General features: G+C 45.3%; 1 protein-coding gene across 2 annotated transcripts in view; it reads right to left on the bottom strand.

Moving 5' to 3' along the window:
• nrp2a (neuropilin 2a) overlaps window positions 1-16,214 on the bottom strand; it is a 64,104-nt gene that overhangs the window by 37,678 nt on the left and 10,212 nt on the right. For both annotated transcript variants that reach the window (XM_051428229.1, XM_051428228.1), the window contains exons 2-3: window positions 16,005-16,182; window positions 5,491-5,672 (exon numbers count right to left, since the gene is read on the bottom strand). In XM_051428229.1, the coding sequence (XP_051284189.1) occupies window positions 5,491-5,672; window positions 16,005-16,182 (360 nt within the window). The remainder of the gene's footprint in view (window positions 1-5,490; window positions 5,673-16,004; window positions 16,183-16,214) is intronic.

Raw genomic sequence — 16,214 nt, 5'->3', positions numbered from 1 at the left:
TTAAGCTCCTAACATGGGTATTTTTTGCCACTGGCATGTTTGTATCTCTGTATGAGTCTCCTGCGCGTGTGTCTGAAGGTGTGTGTGACAGCTTCACAGCATGTGTGAGACCCAGTAACACACTGGCCTTGTTTCTTACTGGGTCACAGTGCAGCAGTCTGGAGTGCTACTGTCAAAAAAACTTCAATCTGAGCACAGCTTGACTCCATCGCCTCCAAACACACCACTCCATGTTTTTTTTTTCCTGTGTGTTTTACACTTGGTGTGCCTGAAACAGTCGCTTCAAACACTCCACGCTGCCACGTGCCAGCGCTGCGTGCGTGCGCGTGTTCGTACACTTGCGTGTGGACCCTTAGCAGTGTTCACGTATGCATGAGTACCTTTTATTTTCGTTAGCGCTCATTAGTTCACAGTATCTGAACATGCCAAAAACAAGTTCCCCTTTCTACTCCCATCCGTCACCCCTCGGCCCATGTCTTACGCACACGCCGCGTGCACACACTCACACATGCTTGCCTTATGAAGGCCCCCGGTTGGTGCTTGCATCGCACCAGGAGCTGCCATTTGGCAAGAGCTGTTTGCTGGCAAGTAGGGGGAGGTCATGGTGTGAGTGTGTATGTGTGTGTGACGAAAGGGGGAGGGGGGGGAGCGGGTGAGTTGCTGGGTAGAAACCACTCGACTCTTGCACATGAGTGCCTGATGTAGTAGTGGCTCCACATGTTGTGTCAGGGCAACCCCCACCCCCCCCCCCTCCTCCTCCTCTTCCTTTCCCATCCTCCCCTCCTCCCCTCCGTTCCCTGTCTTCTCAGCAGCGACGCGCAGAGTCTGTGTTCATTCGCTCTTTCAACTCTCTGTCTCGTCTGGCGTCGCCCTGCTCCTCAGCACGCAAAAACCCTTGCTGAGGGCTCACCTCTGCGTTTTGTGAGTGTCTGCCGCACATCAAAACCACCTCACCTTCCGCTCTCTACCTGCCTGTCTCCCTCTGACATACATCTACTCCTCGTACACAGACACACGCAGATCTCTCATGTAACCCCTGCTTGAGCTCAGTTCAGGATTTCATTGAAGAAAATCTCTCCTGAGGCATTCTGATGAGATGTGTGTGTATGCGTGCGTGAATGTGTGGCGCAAGGGCGTGCTACACTAGGGGGAGTTGGGGTGGAAAAACCCACAATAACAACAACAACAACAACAACATCGCGAACATGAGGAAGACCCAAGAAAAGAAAAACAACATTCTTGGCGTGCCATGGCTCGACACTTTTATAGACCCAGAGAGACATTCTGCATCAGTCTGAAGCAGCTTTATATAGAGAGGAATGCTCCTTCTATGTCACGTATCATGCTGATGCCTCTCTTATGTGTTGTGGAATGGAATGCCATCGTCAGGTTTTTTTAATCTCGAGCAAAAAGCCTCCTGCTGTTTGCGATCAAAGTGTTTGTGCAACTCTCGATTTCCTGAGTCTTCCTCACGAGGATGCTGATGATGCCTTATTATTTCATTTTAGGGCGCGTTCTCTTCCTTGCTGATCACTTCTCTTTGTGCTCATCCAGTTTATTTATTCATGATTTTAATTTACCTTTGCCAGTTCATTACTTGAGTGTAATTCCAGTGTTGGGGATGAATGGGGGGGGAAGGATTTCAGGAGTAAACACCACATGGCAATCAGCCATACAGTAACAGTCACCACTGACTCAAGGGTCGGCATCCAATCAGCGTGATAGCATCAGAAATACACACAGGGCCAATGTTATGACTGGCACTTGGGAGGGGGGTCCTGCCTTAGGCTGCGCTCCCGCCATGACCCCACAGATGCCACGGCAGCGGTCACGGAGGGGACCCGACAGCCCCGGGGTTGCTCTTGGCCCTGTCTTAACTCGCGATTGGCTGCGGCGTTATCTGGCCCCGCTGCGCTAGTGGTGGGCTTTGGGGAAGTGGGAAAAAGGGGGCTTTGCTGGAAAGTCTTCCCCCTGTAGCCGTGGTAACAGCATCCGTGACACGTGATCTAAGTGTATGAGGGATGGATGGGGGCATGGGGGGGTGGTGGTAGTCGGGGCTGAATAAAGGGTTAAAGCACGCATGAGTAGGAGCAAAGTAGGCCACAACAATAAAGGGGAGGAGGGCGGCCGTGCACTTTCACTGTACAACAGGATTAAGGCATAAGTGTGTGTATGGGGGGGTGGGTAGGTAGAAGGATGTTGTTTCGATCACCCTGTCTCCCCTCAGGAGGTGTACAGAAGGGTGGAGGGGTATCAGGGTGGATGTAGAGTCAAAGGTCGACTCCAGCTCCTCCTTGCTGGAAATAATTAGCTTTCACTGCACTGTACCCCATTACACACACACACACACACACACACACACACACACACACACACACACACATACACACGTTGACACAAACAGATTGCTTGTCCAATTCAAAATCCCCTAGAGTTGTTAACAGTCATCGCTTATGTAATAGGGTTGAATGAGCAAAACAAAAACAAGCAAGTATCATTAGTTCATACTACGGAAAACAGGCCAAGATATGCCTCTCTCTCTCTCTCTCTCACACACACACACGGCACCAGACACACACTGTCTGACTTCTAGACACAGCGTGGTGGGGTCAGCCTGGACTGTGAGCTGTACTGTCTGTTTAAGGTGGGAAGGAAGCCGAACAGAGACACACACATCTCCCAGCTGTGTGCTGAGATTTCTATCTCTGCCAGGACGCACCCTTTAAAAACACATACATACACACACCCACTCATACACAAACCCACACACTGTACACACACTGTACCAAAAATATTCCACCCCAGTGCAATCTAGGATTGCCCCTCACACACTTCCACAGCTTTGATACTGGCTTTAAAAATAGAAAAATACAATTACTGTCTTACAAAGCTGGTTGGAAATTATAAGTACACAAAAATGCAACTAAAATCCATTAAGGAGGGTAAAAGTAATGGTGGTGCAATTACTTCCACTCTGGTAAATAAACACATCTCAGCCGGGATCTCTGCGTTCCCGTCAGAAGTTGTAAGCTGTGTTTAGTGGAAACCCATGGCCCCGGCCTGCCACGGTAAGACAAACAGCGATGATGAGAAAGCGTGCAGGCGCTGGAAACGCAGTAATTAACACATGGCCTCAATCACGCATCCTGAATACATTTTCACTCTCTGACTCACTCCTCCTTTGTCGGTCTGTCTCCCTTCACCCCAATCATTTTCCCACCGTGTCTGTCTCCGTTCGTCTGTCTTTTCTACCCCTCTCGCTCGCAAACACACACGTGCATCTATCATTCCACCTCCACATACGTATAGACAGGCAGAATCTCGCACAACAAGCCGAGTGGAACCACCCACACATGCAGCGAGCAGACACCTACATGTGCTCTCGCAGTGACACAATCTCTTATACCCCCTGAATTTATACCAGGATCTTGTTAAAGCCATGGCAACTGCATCCCCCATCCACCAGCCTTCAATCCATCCAGTGTGTGTGTGTGTGCGTGCGTGAGACAGATGCAATCTACACTATTACATTGTCGGGGTTCGAGCTGGTGGCCTTGGTAACCGAGCTGAACATTAAATCTGGGTCACATTCATTTGACACAAAAGCAGAGATATTTTTCAAAGGTAGGAGGTGATAACTCAATGCATTCTTTCTGTTGGATGAATGCTCATTTGTGTTCCATATACCAGCCTTTCTACACTGGCTTTCAATTAAGTTCTTGTTTTTCTATCAAGATACATTTCCAGTTCTACTAAATGAATGGCGGCCTGCTATAGAGTGCTGCAAAATGCTGCAAAGACAATCAGCTGGTAACTCACTTGAACATAAATCTTTTAACTGCCTCAAGGCCACCTGCCCATTTCACCTCTCCGGCATCTACTATACACACACGCAGCTCACCGACCGCCACCAGAACAAATATACCTTCCACTGCAACCTCACCTGCAAACGTGCACTTCACCCCGTGCACTTCAGCGACCTCGGGAAAATTCCATTTCGCCACACACTCATCCCCATCAATCTCGCCTCCGCCTCTACCCATAAACCTTTAACCTTAAGTCCAACTCCAAGTTGCCTCGGAGCTCTCTCCATCATCCCCCCCGCCGCCTCACGCAACCACCGAGGCCTCCTTGTCTCCCCAAAGGAAGCGGATCCTGCTCCAATTAAGGGAGCATTCCTCACATGCTTCCAGGCGGCTTGAAAGTAGTTAAGTAGTTTTTCCCCCCCCTCCCTCTGTCTTTGACTTTTGTTTACATGCCCAGCTGCCTCTGCTGATGGTAATTGTTGGGAGAGTGTCGGGGTGAATGATCACAGGTTTCTGGCCATTGATGTGTGGCAAAGAAGTGGCACATTGATGGAATCATTAACTTAAGTGTTAATGTACAGCAGAGCCTTCCCGTTATCTGGAACTCATGTTTCCCACAGGAAAGGTCTTTGAATGCTTGTAGACATTGAAATAAATGACACGCAATGAGCGGCAGACCCTGGCTAACAGTCAGTAACTGAGCACTTTTAGTGGGATTTTGTCCATATGGTAAAAATGACAGGAATCAACCATTAATCAGCTATTATCCTTTGTATTCCAAACTGCATATCAGCATAATGTGAAACAGTCAAGATCAAACAGTCAAGAAAAGATCTATACACTCTGTTCTATGCTGAATATTTCTATTTTATCAAACTTGAATCTTTTTTTATTATTTGACCAAAAAGGGGAGTTCACCCTCAATTGTTTCTGGACTTGTTAATTAAATTAATTAAAATAGAGAAACTATAAACAGCTCACTCTATTGTATTAAGTAAATGCCACTTAAAAGTTTGTCAGCATTTAATACTATAAAATAACAGTTAACGTATCAATAATCATATTGTAGGTCAGATCCTGTGGTGCGTAAAGTACTGAAAATCTATACTCAAGAAAAAGTACAATACCTCCCATTAAAAAGGACTCAAGTAAAATTGAATATGACCATTTGAAAAACCTACTCTAGTAAAAATAAAAAAGTACCTGCTTTACAAATTACAAGTTACTTTTCATTGTCATATTTTTAGGGTGAGTCTGGACAAAATAATGAAAAAGGATAAGTTACTGTATTTATCAGAACACCAAAGATTAATGTTACATATGAAAAATTAACATAGCTAACTACATTTTCATCTACAGTATGTGCAACTTACTTCAATGTGGCTGCGCAGGTTAGAAAGAGGAGTTTTTAAAAGCAAAGATCTCAGTGTTTTTTGGGAAGCACAGCAAGCACTTCATCATGTAACTGATGTCTTTTTTAGGTTTTGGTATAAAAAAAAAAGTGTCCAGATGTGGATTCTGGAAGTGGCCTCTTGTTCTGGGTTTTGCTCTGTCACCATTACATCATGGTCAACAGACAGGTGGTGATTATTTTTCTTCCAGGAAGGTTGTGGCTCAGAAATAGACTTAATAAAGACCAGAAACACAGTTTAAAAAAAGAAAAGTGTCCAATCCAGTTCCTCACCTGTTTTGAAGATCTCATAGCGCAGCGAGAAGCCCGCCCCTTGGTGGGCGTAGTCTGAGACGAATCTGATCTGTAGGGAGGGTCCGGACGAGATGATGGGCGCTGGGGCGATGTTGCTGCAGTGTCGACCCAGAACATCTGCGGTTTCCGAAGTCCCATCACGGATCTCGATGAAGTCATACCTGAGCCACGAAAAAAAAAGAACGGGGAAAAAAACCCAAAGAAATTGGTTATTTCCTGCTTTAAAATGTTTTCACACAAGCAGCCCTCGGAAAACGATCCTAACGTTCAGTTTGCATTGAGCTTAATGCAGCAGGAAGGGATTAAGGGAGGTAAAGAGATAAAAGGATAGCAGCGGAGGGTAGATAAACATAGATAGATAGTTATGGGGTTATGCAACAAGCTAAGCTAATAAAAACCAGACAGGTGTGGACCTATTTACCATCAGAGTTCAGCCTCCGGACAGAATACACAGTGTCCAAGCAAAGCATTTAGGAACACAACACAACATGAAGACACAGGGAAATATATCTGCCACAGACTTGGCTCTCAGTCAAAACATTTCCACCTTACGTGTGCTCTTTACCCTCAGCTGCATTCAATAAACTTATCTCTTACGACCTAGTTTTGCTCGGGACAACAAACTCGGATCCCTTTTTACATCAGCTCGGGGCGAGCAATCCCCAAATCACTGAATCTTTGGATCACAGGAAAGAAAAACAGAGGGAGGGCGGCATTTCAAACAGGGTATAGTTGAGCAAGTGAATGCAATCTGAAGGTAAAGATGCAGGCAAATAAGACAGCTGGATGAATTCATTAATAAGATGTGTAAAAATAGGCAGAGAGAAGCTCATTAAAAAATAAAGAGGCAATGGCTTGGGGAGAGGAAAGGTGAGGACATCAGCTGCATGGGGGGGCTGAGATGTGAAGACACCTCACTTTTTAGCTTCCACATGCTTGAGCACTCAGCTCATTATGACCTCTGACTAGCCAACTGACCCTGAACGATAAAAGCAAATTCTTAACTGTCAGGTCAGCGTGTGTGTGTGTATGTGTGCTTTTATGTGTGTGTGAGAGAGAGAGCCCACCTGGCTGATCCAGAATTAGCTCATAGCGCTGTGTGTCATTCCTCTAACATTATTAGACACATGCACCAGCACACAGGCGACACACACTTAACTGTCTGTGGTTGATGTTTCATTTACCATTTTAGCAATGCCAGATGGGCGGGGTTTACCACATCAGGACAAATGAGTCGATTGCAGAAAATTTGCACTTCTTTTGTGAGCATGCAGGGTCAAACTGGTTATAATTCATCTTCCACACTGACTACAAACATTAATGTTGCTATGTTTCCAGTGTGCTGTGCATTTGTACTTCTTCCTTAAGAATATGGAAACCTGATCTTGTTGCCAGGTCAAATATAGCCCTATATGTCCATAATAAATACAGAATAAGAGGGAAAGTGGGAAATAACATCCTGATGAAGCCCAGAGTGAGACATGACGAGTACAGTAGATTGTGTGACCACTGAATGACTGTACCCAGTATGTTTCCCACTCTTTGTTAAACTTAAATTGCCCTGCATGTGTGGCAAAGCCATCTGGAACTCCAGATGCTGATGAAAAAAAGTTTCAATTCCTCCGTTTACTTTTAGGCCTCAGATGTGTGAGCACTGCACAATGAAAATTGTAACTGTAAAGTGTTATTTACAACAAAACACAGTTCCACTATGCCTTACCTCCAATAATTGATACCGTAGCGTTGTTGATATGATTAAGATAGGGCCAGCCCATGCCTGGCAGCTGACGATGAAACACCAGGTTTTAAGGTAGTAATTTGGGGTTGTGGCAATATTGGAAGGTGTGGAAAACTCCATAATTTCTGTTTGTTACTATCTCAGTACATAAGTACTGTTTTAAGCAAGTTATACTAAATTTTAGGCAATCACACTAAAAGTAACCGTCACTTTTCTACCTCTTTTTGTAAGCATGTGTTTGTGTTGATGCTATGCGTGTGTGTTTTCTGCTAAATATGCCTGTTGTTGTATTTGAAGTTGCGCAACTGTGAATAATGTCCTTGTAATTTTTGTCTCCACAATATTCATCCCTGGTTCTCTCTCTACTGTACTGACAAATGTCTCTTCACCCCCCCCCATATTGTGATTCCCTGCGTAACTAACTGCATCGCAGCAGGAGCCCCGCAGCTACATTGAGGACACCCTCCCCGATATACACACACAAACACACTCTTCTCAATTAGTTCATATGACGAAGCCGTCAAAAAAACAACGGGGCTGCTGTTGTCTCACTAATTACTGTGATGGGCTCTTTGATGCTGAAAAAGCATCGCAGACGTATGGGTTCTTAAACACAGCATCTTGCTAATGTTCCAAACACAGAAGTTCCCCAAACCAAAAAAAGTGAAACTGAGGGGGTACCAGTAAACATCTGTGGCATCTGAACACTAAGACTGCTTTTGGAGTGCAGCTTGGAATAAAACCTGGATTAAGAAGAGTCACTAAGCCTCTTTTTTTGGTTATCTCATTCCTGCAGTGTATTGATTCCTGTACAAAGCATTCAACCTAAAACTGCTGATGGAGGATTAATCCCACCACATTAATCTAGTGGGACATGGACAGGTGAGTCAAAGTGTATTAATGCTCCAGTGAACTTGTAATGTCACCACAACGCGTCAACACCACGAAAGCATATGATGGATGACATTGTGAAGGAAGTGGTCAATAAATTAAAGAAATTGCATAAATGACATCACTTTAGTAATCTCAGTGTGACCTTGGGGACTAGAATTCTTAAAGTTCCCCTCCACTCAAAAATATGTTTTTCTTCTTGTTCCTACAGCTGGATGTTTGATCTTCACTGTGCAGAATGATGTATGTGCAGAGTTTGACACTAGAAGGATGTTTCCACATTCATCTGCTGAAAATAATTGAGAATCTGATTTGAAGGGGCGGGGCCTACGAGCATGATTTGTGACATCACAAAGAGTGAAACCTGGTCCAGTCAGTAACACATACAAGTGTGATGTAGAAACTTGAAGCCACCAGTGCACATACACTGAGAATGGACTTTAAAGTGAAGTAGGAGACATCTCCAACAGGAAAACAGAAAAAATGTGGATATTCGTAGTTTCTGGCATTTTTAATGAGGTAGAAGGAGAAGATACCTTTTTAAAAGGATTTTAATGTGGAAATTATACTTATGTCTTAATACATGTCTGGAAGGGCTCTTCAAGGCATGGAAAGGTGTGGGTGGTATAAAGTTGAATTACTTTTGGCTCAAAGTTAGGATATATTTGCATCTGCTGCAGCAGTTTTGCCTCTTCTTGTCTCTCTCGAGCCCCTCAACTGTATGGAAGTGCAATGCTGGAGTGCTCTTTCACCAGCTCACATTATTTCTGTGCACCAGCATAGAGAACATACTGTATGTGAATTATTCAAAAACAAATGTCTCTCCCCTCTAAAGCGATCCATATAATAAGACTTCTCCCCCTTGACATTTGTAAGAAGACACATTAAGTTTTAGTGGCCTGTACTACAGTTAAAGTCAAATCAACACAAAAGCAGGCTTTAAGAGAACTTGTGCCAGTGAGTAAAGAAGCTGTTGTCCAATTCTCTTATACATGTCTTGGTTGTAATCCTGCATTACAGAGGCGATCGGAGAGGCTTTAGCGGCGAGCTCCCACGGTGAGCCTGTAAGAGCCACGGCTATCCTTAAGTACGCCTGCTTAGGGCTGTAACTGACACATGCTTAGGGAAAACACACACTCAAACGTGTGCCAACAAACACACACACTTACAGACAGACAGACGTGTGCGCACGCAGATATGGACAAACACAGGCGTGCGCGTACACACTCAATGCTGTATCGCCAACACCGAGGATAAAAGGCCCGCGAAAGAGCTGAGAGCCTAATTAGGTTTTAATTGATTTTGGAGTGGGTCTCTATCCTTCTCTCTCTCTCTCTCTTTCTGTCTCGCTCTCTCCTGTCGTGGATTAGCGTCAGTGAGTGAGTGTTCCTCAGATGTGATTATTGACCTGTTCGCTCAGCCTCTCCCCAGGCTCTGATGAATACATGCATGAGGGCCTGACGTGTGAGAGCCCGCTGTCTGTCTCTCTCAAACGCACACACACTTGAACGCATTCCACGACATTGCACACATACACACGCGCGCACGCAAATCGGTTGCACATGCGCAAACCTGCAAAGACGCACATTAGCATCGCATACCACTCACAAACACATTCAAGCATTCACGCAGCCAGATCCAGATTCCATTAGGAGTTGTTTTGATCCAAACCCCGCCTATGTCTCACACCCGTCCATTCCCCATTCCCAGCTTTCTGTCTGTCTGGCAGTCTGTCTGGGTCTGCATGACTGGCCTTGTGTTTAGGGAGCCATTACGGGGCACCAGTTTCACCCCTCCCTCATTTTGCCCATAGAGAATAGCTGCAGCAGAGGGAAAGGGGTTAAGGAAACTAAAAACCCTTAAGGGCCAGTAATTCTGCACCAGTCCAGACATGTCCCCTCTTCCGCTGCTCTCGTATATCATTCTTCCCCTCCGCCAAAACAACTAATTGCCTTTCACACCTTTGCTGTTTGTTGGGGACCAGAGACATTTCCTACAGGCACCGGCACCTAACCACAGAGAAACATAGCTGCAGTATGTATACACTGTATGTATATTTATAGGTCTTTGTGGCCTTCAGGGTTCCACTAGTGGTCATTCTCACTGCTATAAACAGACGAGTATAACCCCGTCGCTGTCTTCTTTTATCTCCTCTGTTCTACTCGTCTGCGAGAGAACCAGCTGGGATATTGTGTTTCATTTCGTTTAATCTAAATGTCTACATAAATACATAAAGCATTCATTGGGAAAGTCGGAGTTACACAAAAGATTAACACATAATTTGCTGTGGGTGCGTCGCGGTCGTCTGATTTATTTTGTTTATGCCGATAAAAGAGCAACAGCTGTTGGAGAATATCAGCAAACCAAACTTGGCTGCGCTCACACACCCAAGGCCTTCAGCTGAAGTGATTTTCCTCTCTGCTCCATTGTGTTTTTTCCCCCCCCGTTTTCCACTCCCGGAGCACAGAAACCCACAAGATCCCGATCCGGTAAACAATGAACAACAGCCTGTCGCTCCTTTCTTCTCCCTCTTGATGATGCACAGAAGCAGAAATGAAGTAAGGCGGAGCGTGTACGGTACAGTATGCACACACCCAGATGCGCAATCGTCTACATACACACACACACACACACACACACACACTACCACCCACTCCTCCCACCCTCGATGGGGACTCTAATAAACCATAAGTGCCTCTGAAATATTAACTAGATCCTGCGAGCAAAATCCCTGCAGATCCACAGGGCCTGCCATCTTCAATCTAGCCCCAAAAACAAACAGCACTCCCCTTCCCTTCTCCTTTCTCCTCATGCCACACCTCCCTTTTCTGCCGTCCATCACAGATTCATACTTACACATGACCGGGGCCAAACCGCTGACCACAGGCAGTCTGGGCTCGGCCCCAGGCCTTCTAGTGCGGCATCGATCTGAAACATCAGACTGTAACTGCTGTCTGAGCTGAAGCCGTGACCCTGCTGCCCCTGCTGGGTGCTTTTTCATCGACCGATATCAACATATATTTGCGATGGAGATTTTCCTAACAAGAATTTAGATTCTCCAGGCCAGTGGTTCCCAACCTTTTTCCTTAAGGAACCCCTTTTCTGTCACTGAGTAAACTGATGACCCCTGAGAGTGTTGTTTATGGAGTTTGTGTACAACAGAGAATTTAGATTTATTTCTGTAAATATTGATCAGAGATGAGTTTCCTGATTTTTTTAGTAACTCCATCTGTATTATGTATTTTGCTTTCATTTTTAACAACCATGAATTTTTTGACAAATTCAGTGTTTTCTTCTCATTGTTCTGGTAACTCTTTGGTTGTTTGAGCAGGACAAGGCTGGTTATCAGAGAGTCTTTAAATCTTCAAAGTTTAGATCTTAAAAAATAACTGACTTTCATTTAGTTTTCTTCACAGAAATGACTTAAATGCAGAGCTATAGACCTAATATGTGTTTTTTCTGCTTACACCCCTTAAAATCAAGAAGGCCTTGCGACCCCCTGTGAAGATTTGGCGACCCCTAGTGGGGATCCTGACCCCCAGGTTGGGAATCACTGCTTTAGGTAACATGCTAACATGTTTTTGGACTAGGACAATGAGGCTAAACTACGCTTGTAGCTCATATCTCAGTGTCTCTGTCGCAGGCAAGAGCAATCGATCAAAGAAAGCATTTAAAATAGTTGATAACACTGGTTCTTACATTTAATCACAGTCTGTTACTTATTATATCATCATTACGGCACTGACAGTCGTAATAGTCATGACCGCTGCACGCTGATGACCATGATCTTGTCCTAAACCTCGGCCATGAGCCAGATATTGACTGATCAGAACCTGAACAGCTCCCTTTAGTCATGACCTCTGGCAACTCATCTGTCTCTCCTTTCATCCTTAACCATCACCCTCCTCCGTCTCCTCTTCATCTCATACGCTCTCTCTCTCTCTCTCTCTCTCTCTCTCTCTCTCTCTCTCTCCCTCCGGCCATCGCTGATCATCTATCGATTTCCCATTACAAGCGGAATACAGACATTGATCCCACACCTCTCTGCTCCCCCTCTGGGTACTAGTAAGAGGGTGATATCATGCACACACACACACACACACACACACACACACACACACACACACACGTGTGAACGGTCATGTCACAGGCCGAGGGGAATTACAGCTGTGTGTGTGTGCGTCTGTAAAGTTATATCATCAAATTTCATCAAACCTCAGGCTGCATTCAATGACAAATAACCAAATAAAAGTGAGGAAATAAAAACCACCAAGGTGGAAGAAATGGATCTGGAAGGACTACAGTTTTATGGCGTGTGTGTGTTTGTGAGCACGCCTGTATGTGATTCCATCTGTTTCAATGTTTAATTCAAGTGTGTAAAAATAAAACACTTCCTCCTCGGGCTAGAGGAGAGGGAGAATGGAAGAACAAAGGGAGAAAAGAGATGGATCAAGAAAGGGAGGGAGGAGGATGAAGCGAAAGACTGGGAGAGCCTGAGAGAAACAGAAAAAGAGAGAGGAGATAGGCAGGAGAGAGAATTGTCTCCACCTCACTCCTCTCCCGGCAGGAGAGAGAATTGTCTCCACCTCACTCCTCTCCCTCTCTCTCTCTCTCTCTCTCTCTCTCTCTCTCTCTCTCCTCCTCAGCTCCTAGGTAGCATCCTGGGGCTTGGTGATGGCAGATTGCATTAGAGATATGGGCCTGATATTTCATCTAGCCTTTATTACATTTAGTTCACATCAATCGGCTGGCAACCTGGAGGTAAGAGCTATTTGGCACGCGGCCGGACTCCCCCTGAAATGAAATCCTGAATTAAAGTGCCACCTCAGACATGGAGCGGCTGCATAAGGCTGCGGATTTGATTGCTGCAGCACAGCCGCGGTTTGGCTACGTTACATCGTCCGAGTACTGACAGTTTGAACCCACTGAGGGAAAATCACCAGCTGGCCGGGGATATTAGCCAGAGTTCAGACCCCTTTTCCTGGGCTGACAAAGCAGTTTTACTGGTTTTATAAGGGCCTAAAGTGCCCGAGGGAGGATATGATGGCTGATTATACGCCGACAGGTTGCATGCTTAAATGTGTATGTGCATGCGTTTTTAAGCGTATCCACTGAAAACATATGTCCATTTAGAATCTTTACAACCATGTTATCATCCATATTTTGTCTGTCTAAGTGATCAGCAGTCCAGACCACATGGCTCTGCGTCTTTCAGGTAACACACAGCACTGGTTTTCTCTGCTGTAATCCCAGCTGTCACGCAGATTTTCAGCCTTGACCGAGATGGTGAGCCCTCCACCTCTGCAGCCCCGCGGCTCCCCTCGCCCTAACCTCGCGGAGGACCGTGAAAACATGCAAAAATCTACTCTCTGCTCGCTCACACTGCCGTGCCTAATCATACAGGCAAAAAAAAAAAAAAAAAAAAAGAAAGAAGGAAGCTAGCCCTAAATGTGCCACAGGGCTCGGATCAATCCGGGGAAAAAGCATAGCACAGGACTGAGAGAGCAGGAATATCGAGCCGCACTTTGGCTTTTCCCACTTATTTCTGCTGCTGTATATGTGCCCCGAAGGGAAATGCATCCTCCATGAAACACAGAAGGGCAAACACATTAGCGTTAGAGGTTATGCATAAATAAATGTTGGCGTGATCCCCTATTTCTCTAATGGGCCTCTAAAATGGGGCTTATGACTGGGAGGCTGGATGGATGGATGGATGGATGGATGGATGGAAGGCAGAGGGAAGCGGAGCAGCTAGTCTTACAACCTAACACTCACTTGCATGCTTGTAGAGTTACTCACATGCAGACGCTTCTTCCCACCCACGCTCGCTGACTCTCTCTTACACACAACACACACTCACACACACAGGATGAAGGGAGATTGAGTGGGAGTGTGTGTTAGAGGGCAGGCCATGGCCTTGGTCCCTCCAGGCGAGCGTTAAAAATGAAAAAAAATAACCCCTCGTCTCAATAAAAACCTCTGCGGTGAGGAGAAAAGAGGAGGCATTTGAGTTTTCTCTTCCTCCTCCCTTGGCCTCCTCCTGCCCTGCTCGCCTTGGGCTGTGAGAAACTGCTTGACACACTGCTTATCAACAGCTGAGCCATTCCTCTCTCCTCCACTACAGCGGGGAAGTCCAGCGTGTGCTACAGTGTTGACACTGTGACGCTGGTGTAAAATCGTTATTACTCAGAAACATATTGCAAGGGAGATAATTATGCAACATTTTTGCCTTTGACAAAAGCGATGGGAACCTGGAGACACAAAGCCTGAGACATCAAAATAACATTTCCAGTTCACTGCGACGTGACACAACTGTGTGAATAGAAGCGACAATCATTACCAAACCCTTTCACCAACAGCAGCCATTGATGTCCTCATGAAAGTTACATTTTTCTCCTGGCCAGACAACATGCTTTGTCAGTGAACAATGCAAAAAAACCCACCCATCTAGGATTATTAATTCTGTAACTGACAGAGAGATGGCAAAGCTGGAGCGAGAAAATAAGAAATAAATGAGCATAATTGCAGAGACTGCTGGTAAATCTAGTGTGTGTTCACTTTCAATGGACAATGGCAAAGAATGGGTGATGTGTGTAACATTCTCACTGACTCAGTTGTATAAAAGTGGATTAAACAGTGGAGACCGTGACTTCTCCCTCCTTCCTCTGAGGTCAAAGACAATAGAAGACCATATGATTTGGATTATTCATGTCTCTGAGAAAGGAAACTGACCAACGCAGGCCTATCCAGACAAACAGCTGGGCCTCATTCCCTTCTTCTCATTCTCCTTGCCTTCCCTGTTTATTCTCATTCTGCCTATCCCTCCCACAAACTTCAAGCTACATCACGATATTGTCTATTTGGTCTGACTTTTTCCCATACTATCTGCCCTCCGTGTAGCAAAAAAAACCACACACACACACACACACACACATACACAGATTTTTAAATGCTGCTTGGCATTTGATTATCAGATGGAGGGGGATTACAGCCGGATGGTCCTGATAATGTCAGATTGGTCGATAAACTACTCAAAATTCACCTTAACTTTCTGATTATGGTTTATAAATCTATGTTTGGTCCCTCAGCGGCAACAAAAATATCTTTTGGCAAACACGGTATTTTTGTCCTTCGTCATCGGTTTAACCAGTGGAAGAAACACTTGGATTAATTATTGAATCATTCTTTCCATTCAGTCTTTATTGTGACCCGCTTTGTCTGCATCCACCATCGTGCAAACCCAAAAACTCGGGATTGTGGAAACTAAAATGAGCAACATTTTCTGCTCTCTGAACTGTTGAGGTTGTGCACGGCTGACGTGCCCTTGAGCAAGGAATTCAGCCCAGTAATTGCTCCGGAGAAGCCTTTAAAGAGCCTGTGGTTGTACTGGGCAGCATCCAGGACATAATGAGTGTAATGGTGTGAATGCGAGAAAAGAGGACGGCGCTGAAAAGAGCTCTCTGTCATCTCAATAAATAACTATTTCACAAAAAAGAAGAAGAAAGACAACCACAGTCCACTTAATGGTCTGAAAGCTTGTATCTACAATTAAAATTTCCTTTGCGATTGACCTGTTGTGGCCAAAATGTGGAAAATGTCTCAACACCTTGGAATGAGGCCAAACCACTGGCAGTGAATTATAATAGTATGTAAAAATCAGAGTGCTTCAACAGGAAATTACTTATTTGAGATATAAATGCTGCTGCAGCATAGTAATGAAAATGTCAACACAAATCAGCCAGAATAATAACACACCGTGAAGTCTTACTGCTCAAAGCAATTTTACGCTGATAGAAAAGATTTACAGACGTCACTGTTATGATGTGACTCCGCCCTCTCCTCTCCAAAAAGCTCCAAATCTTACTTGCAGTCCAGCCTCTCGATCTCAAAGTGCGGGTTGAAGTTGAGGACGATGCGCTGCGAGGGCTCCGGTGCCGTGATGATCCAGTGGCAGTTCTGGTGAGGCGGGTACTCCAGAGGATAACCCGGGGAGGTGATGTAACCGGCCTCGCTGGCATCGAAGAGGCCTCTGCACTCTGTTGCTGTGATGGAGGCAGGGAGAGACAGAAGGGTT

This window comes from Dicentrarchus labrax, unplaced genomic scaffold (assembly GCF_905237075.1).
Source record: "Dicentrarchus labrax unplaced genomic scaffold, dlabrax2021, whole genome shotgun sequence".
NCBI lineage: Eukaryota > Metazoa > Chordata > Actinopteri > Moronidae > Dicentrarchus > Dicentrarchus labrax.
The sequence above is the reverse complement of the archived record's forward strand: the minus strand, read 5'-3'. Positions and strand labels throughout refer to the sequence as shown.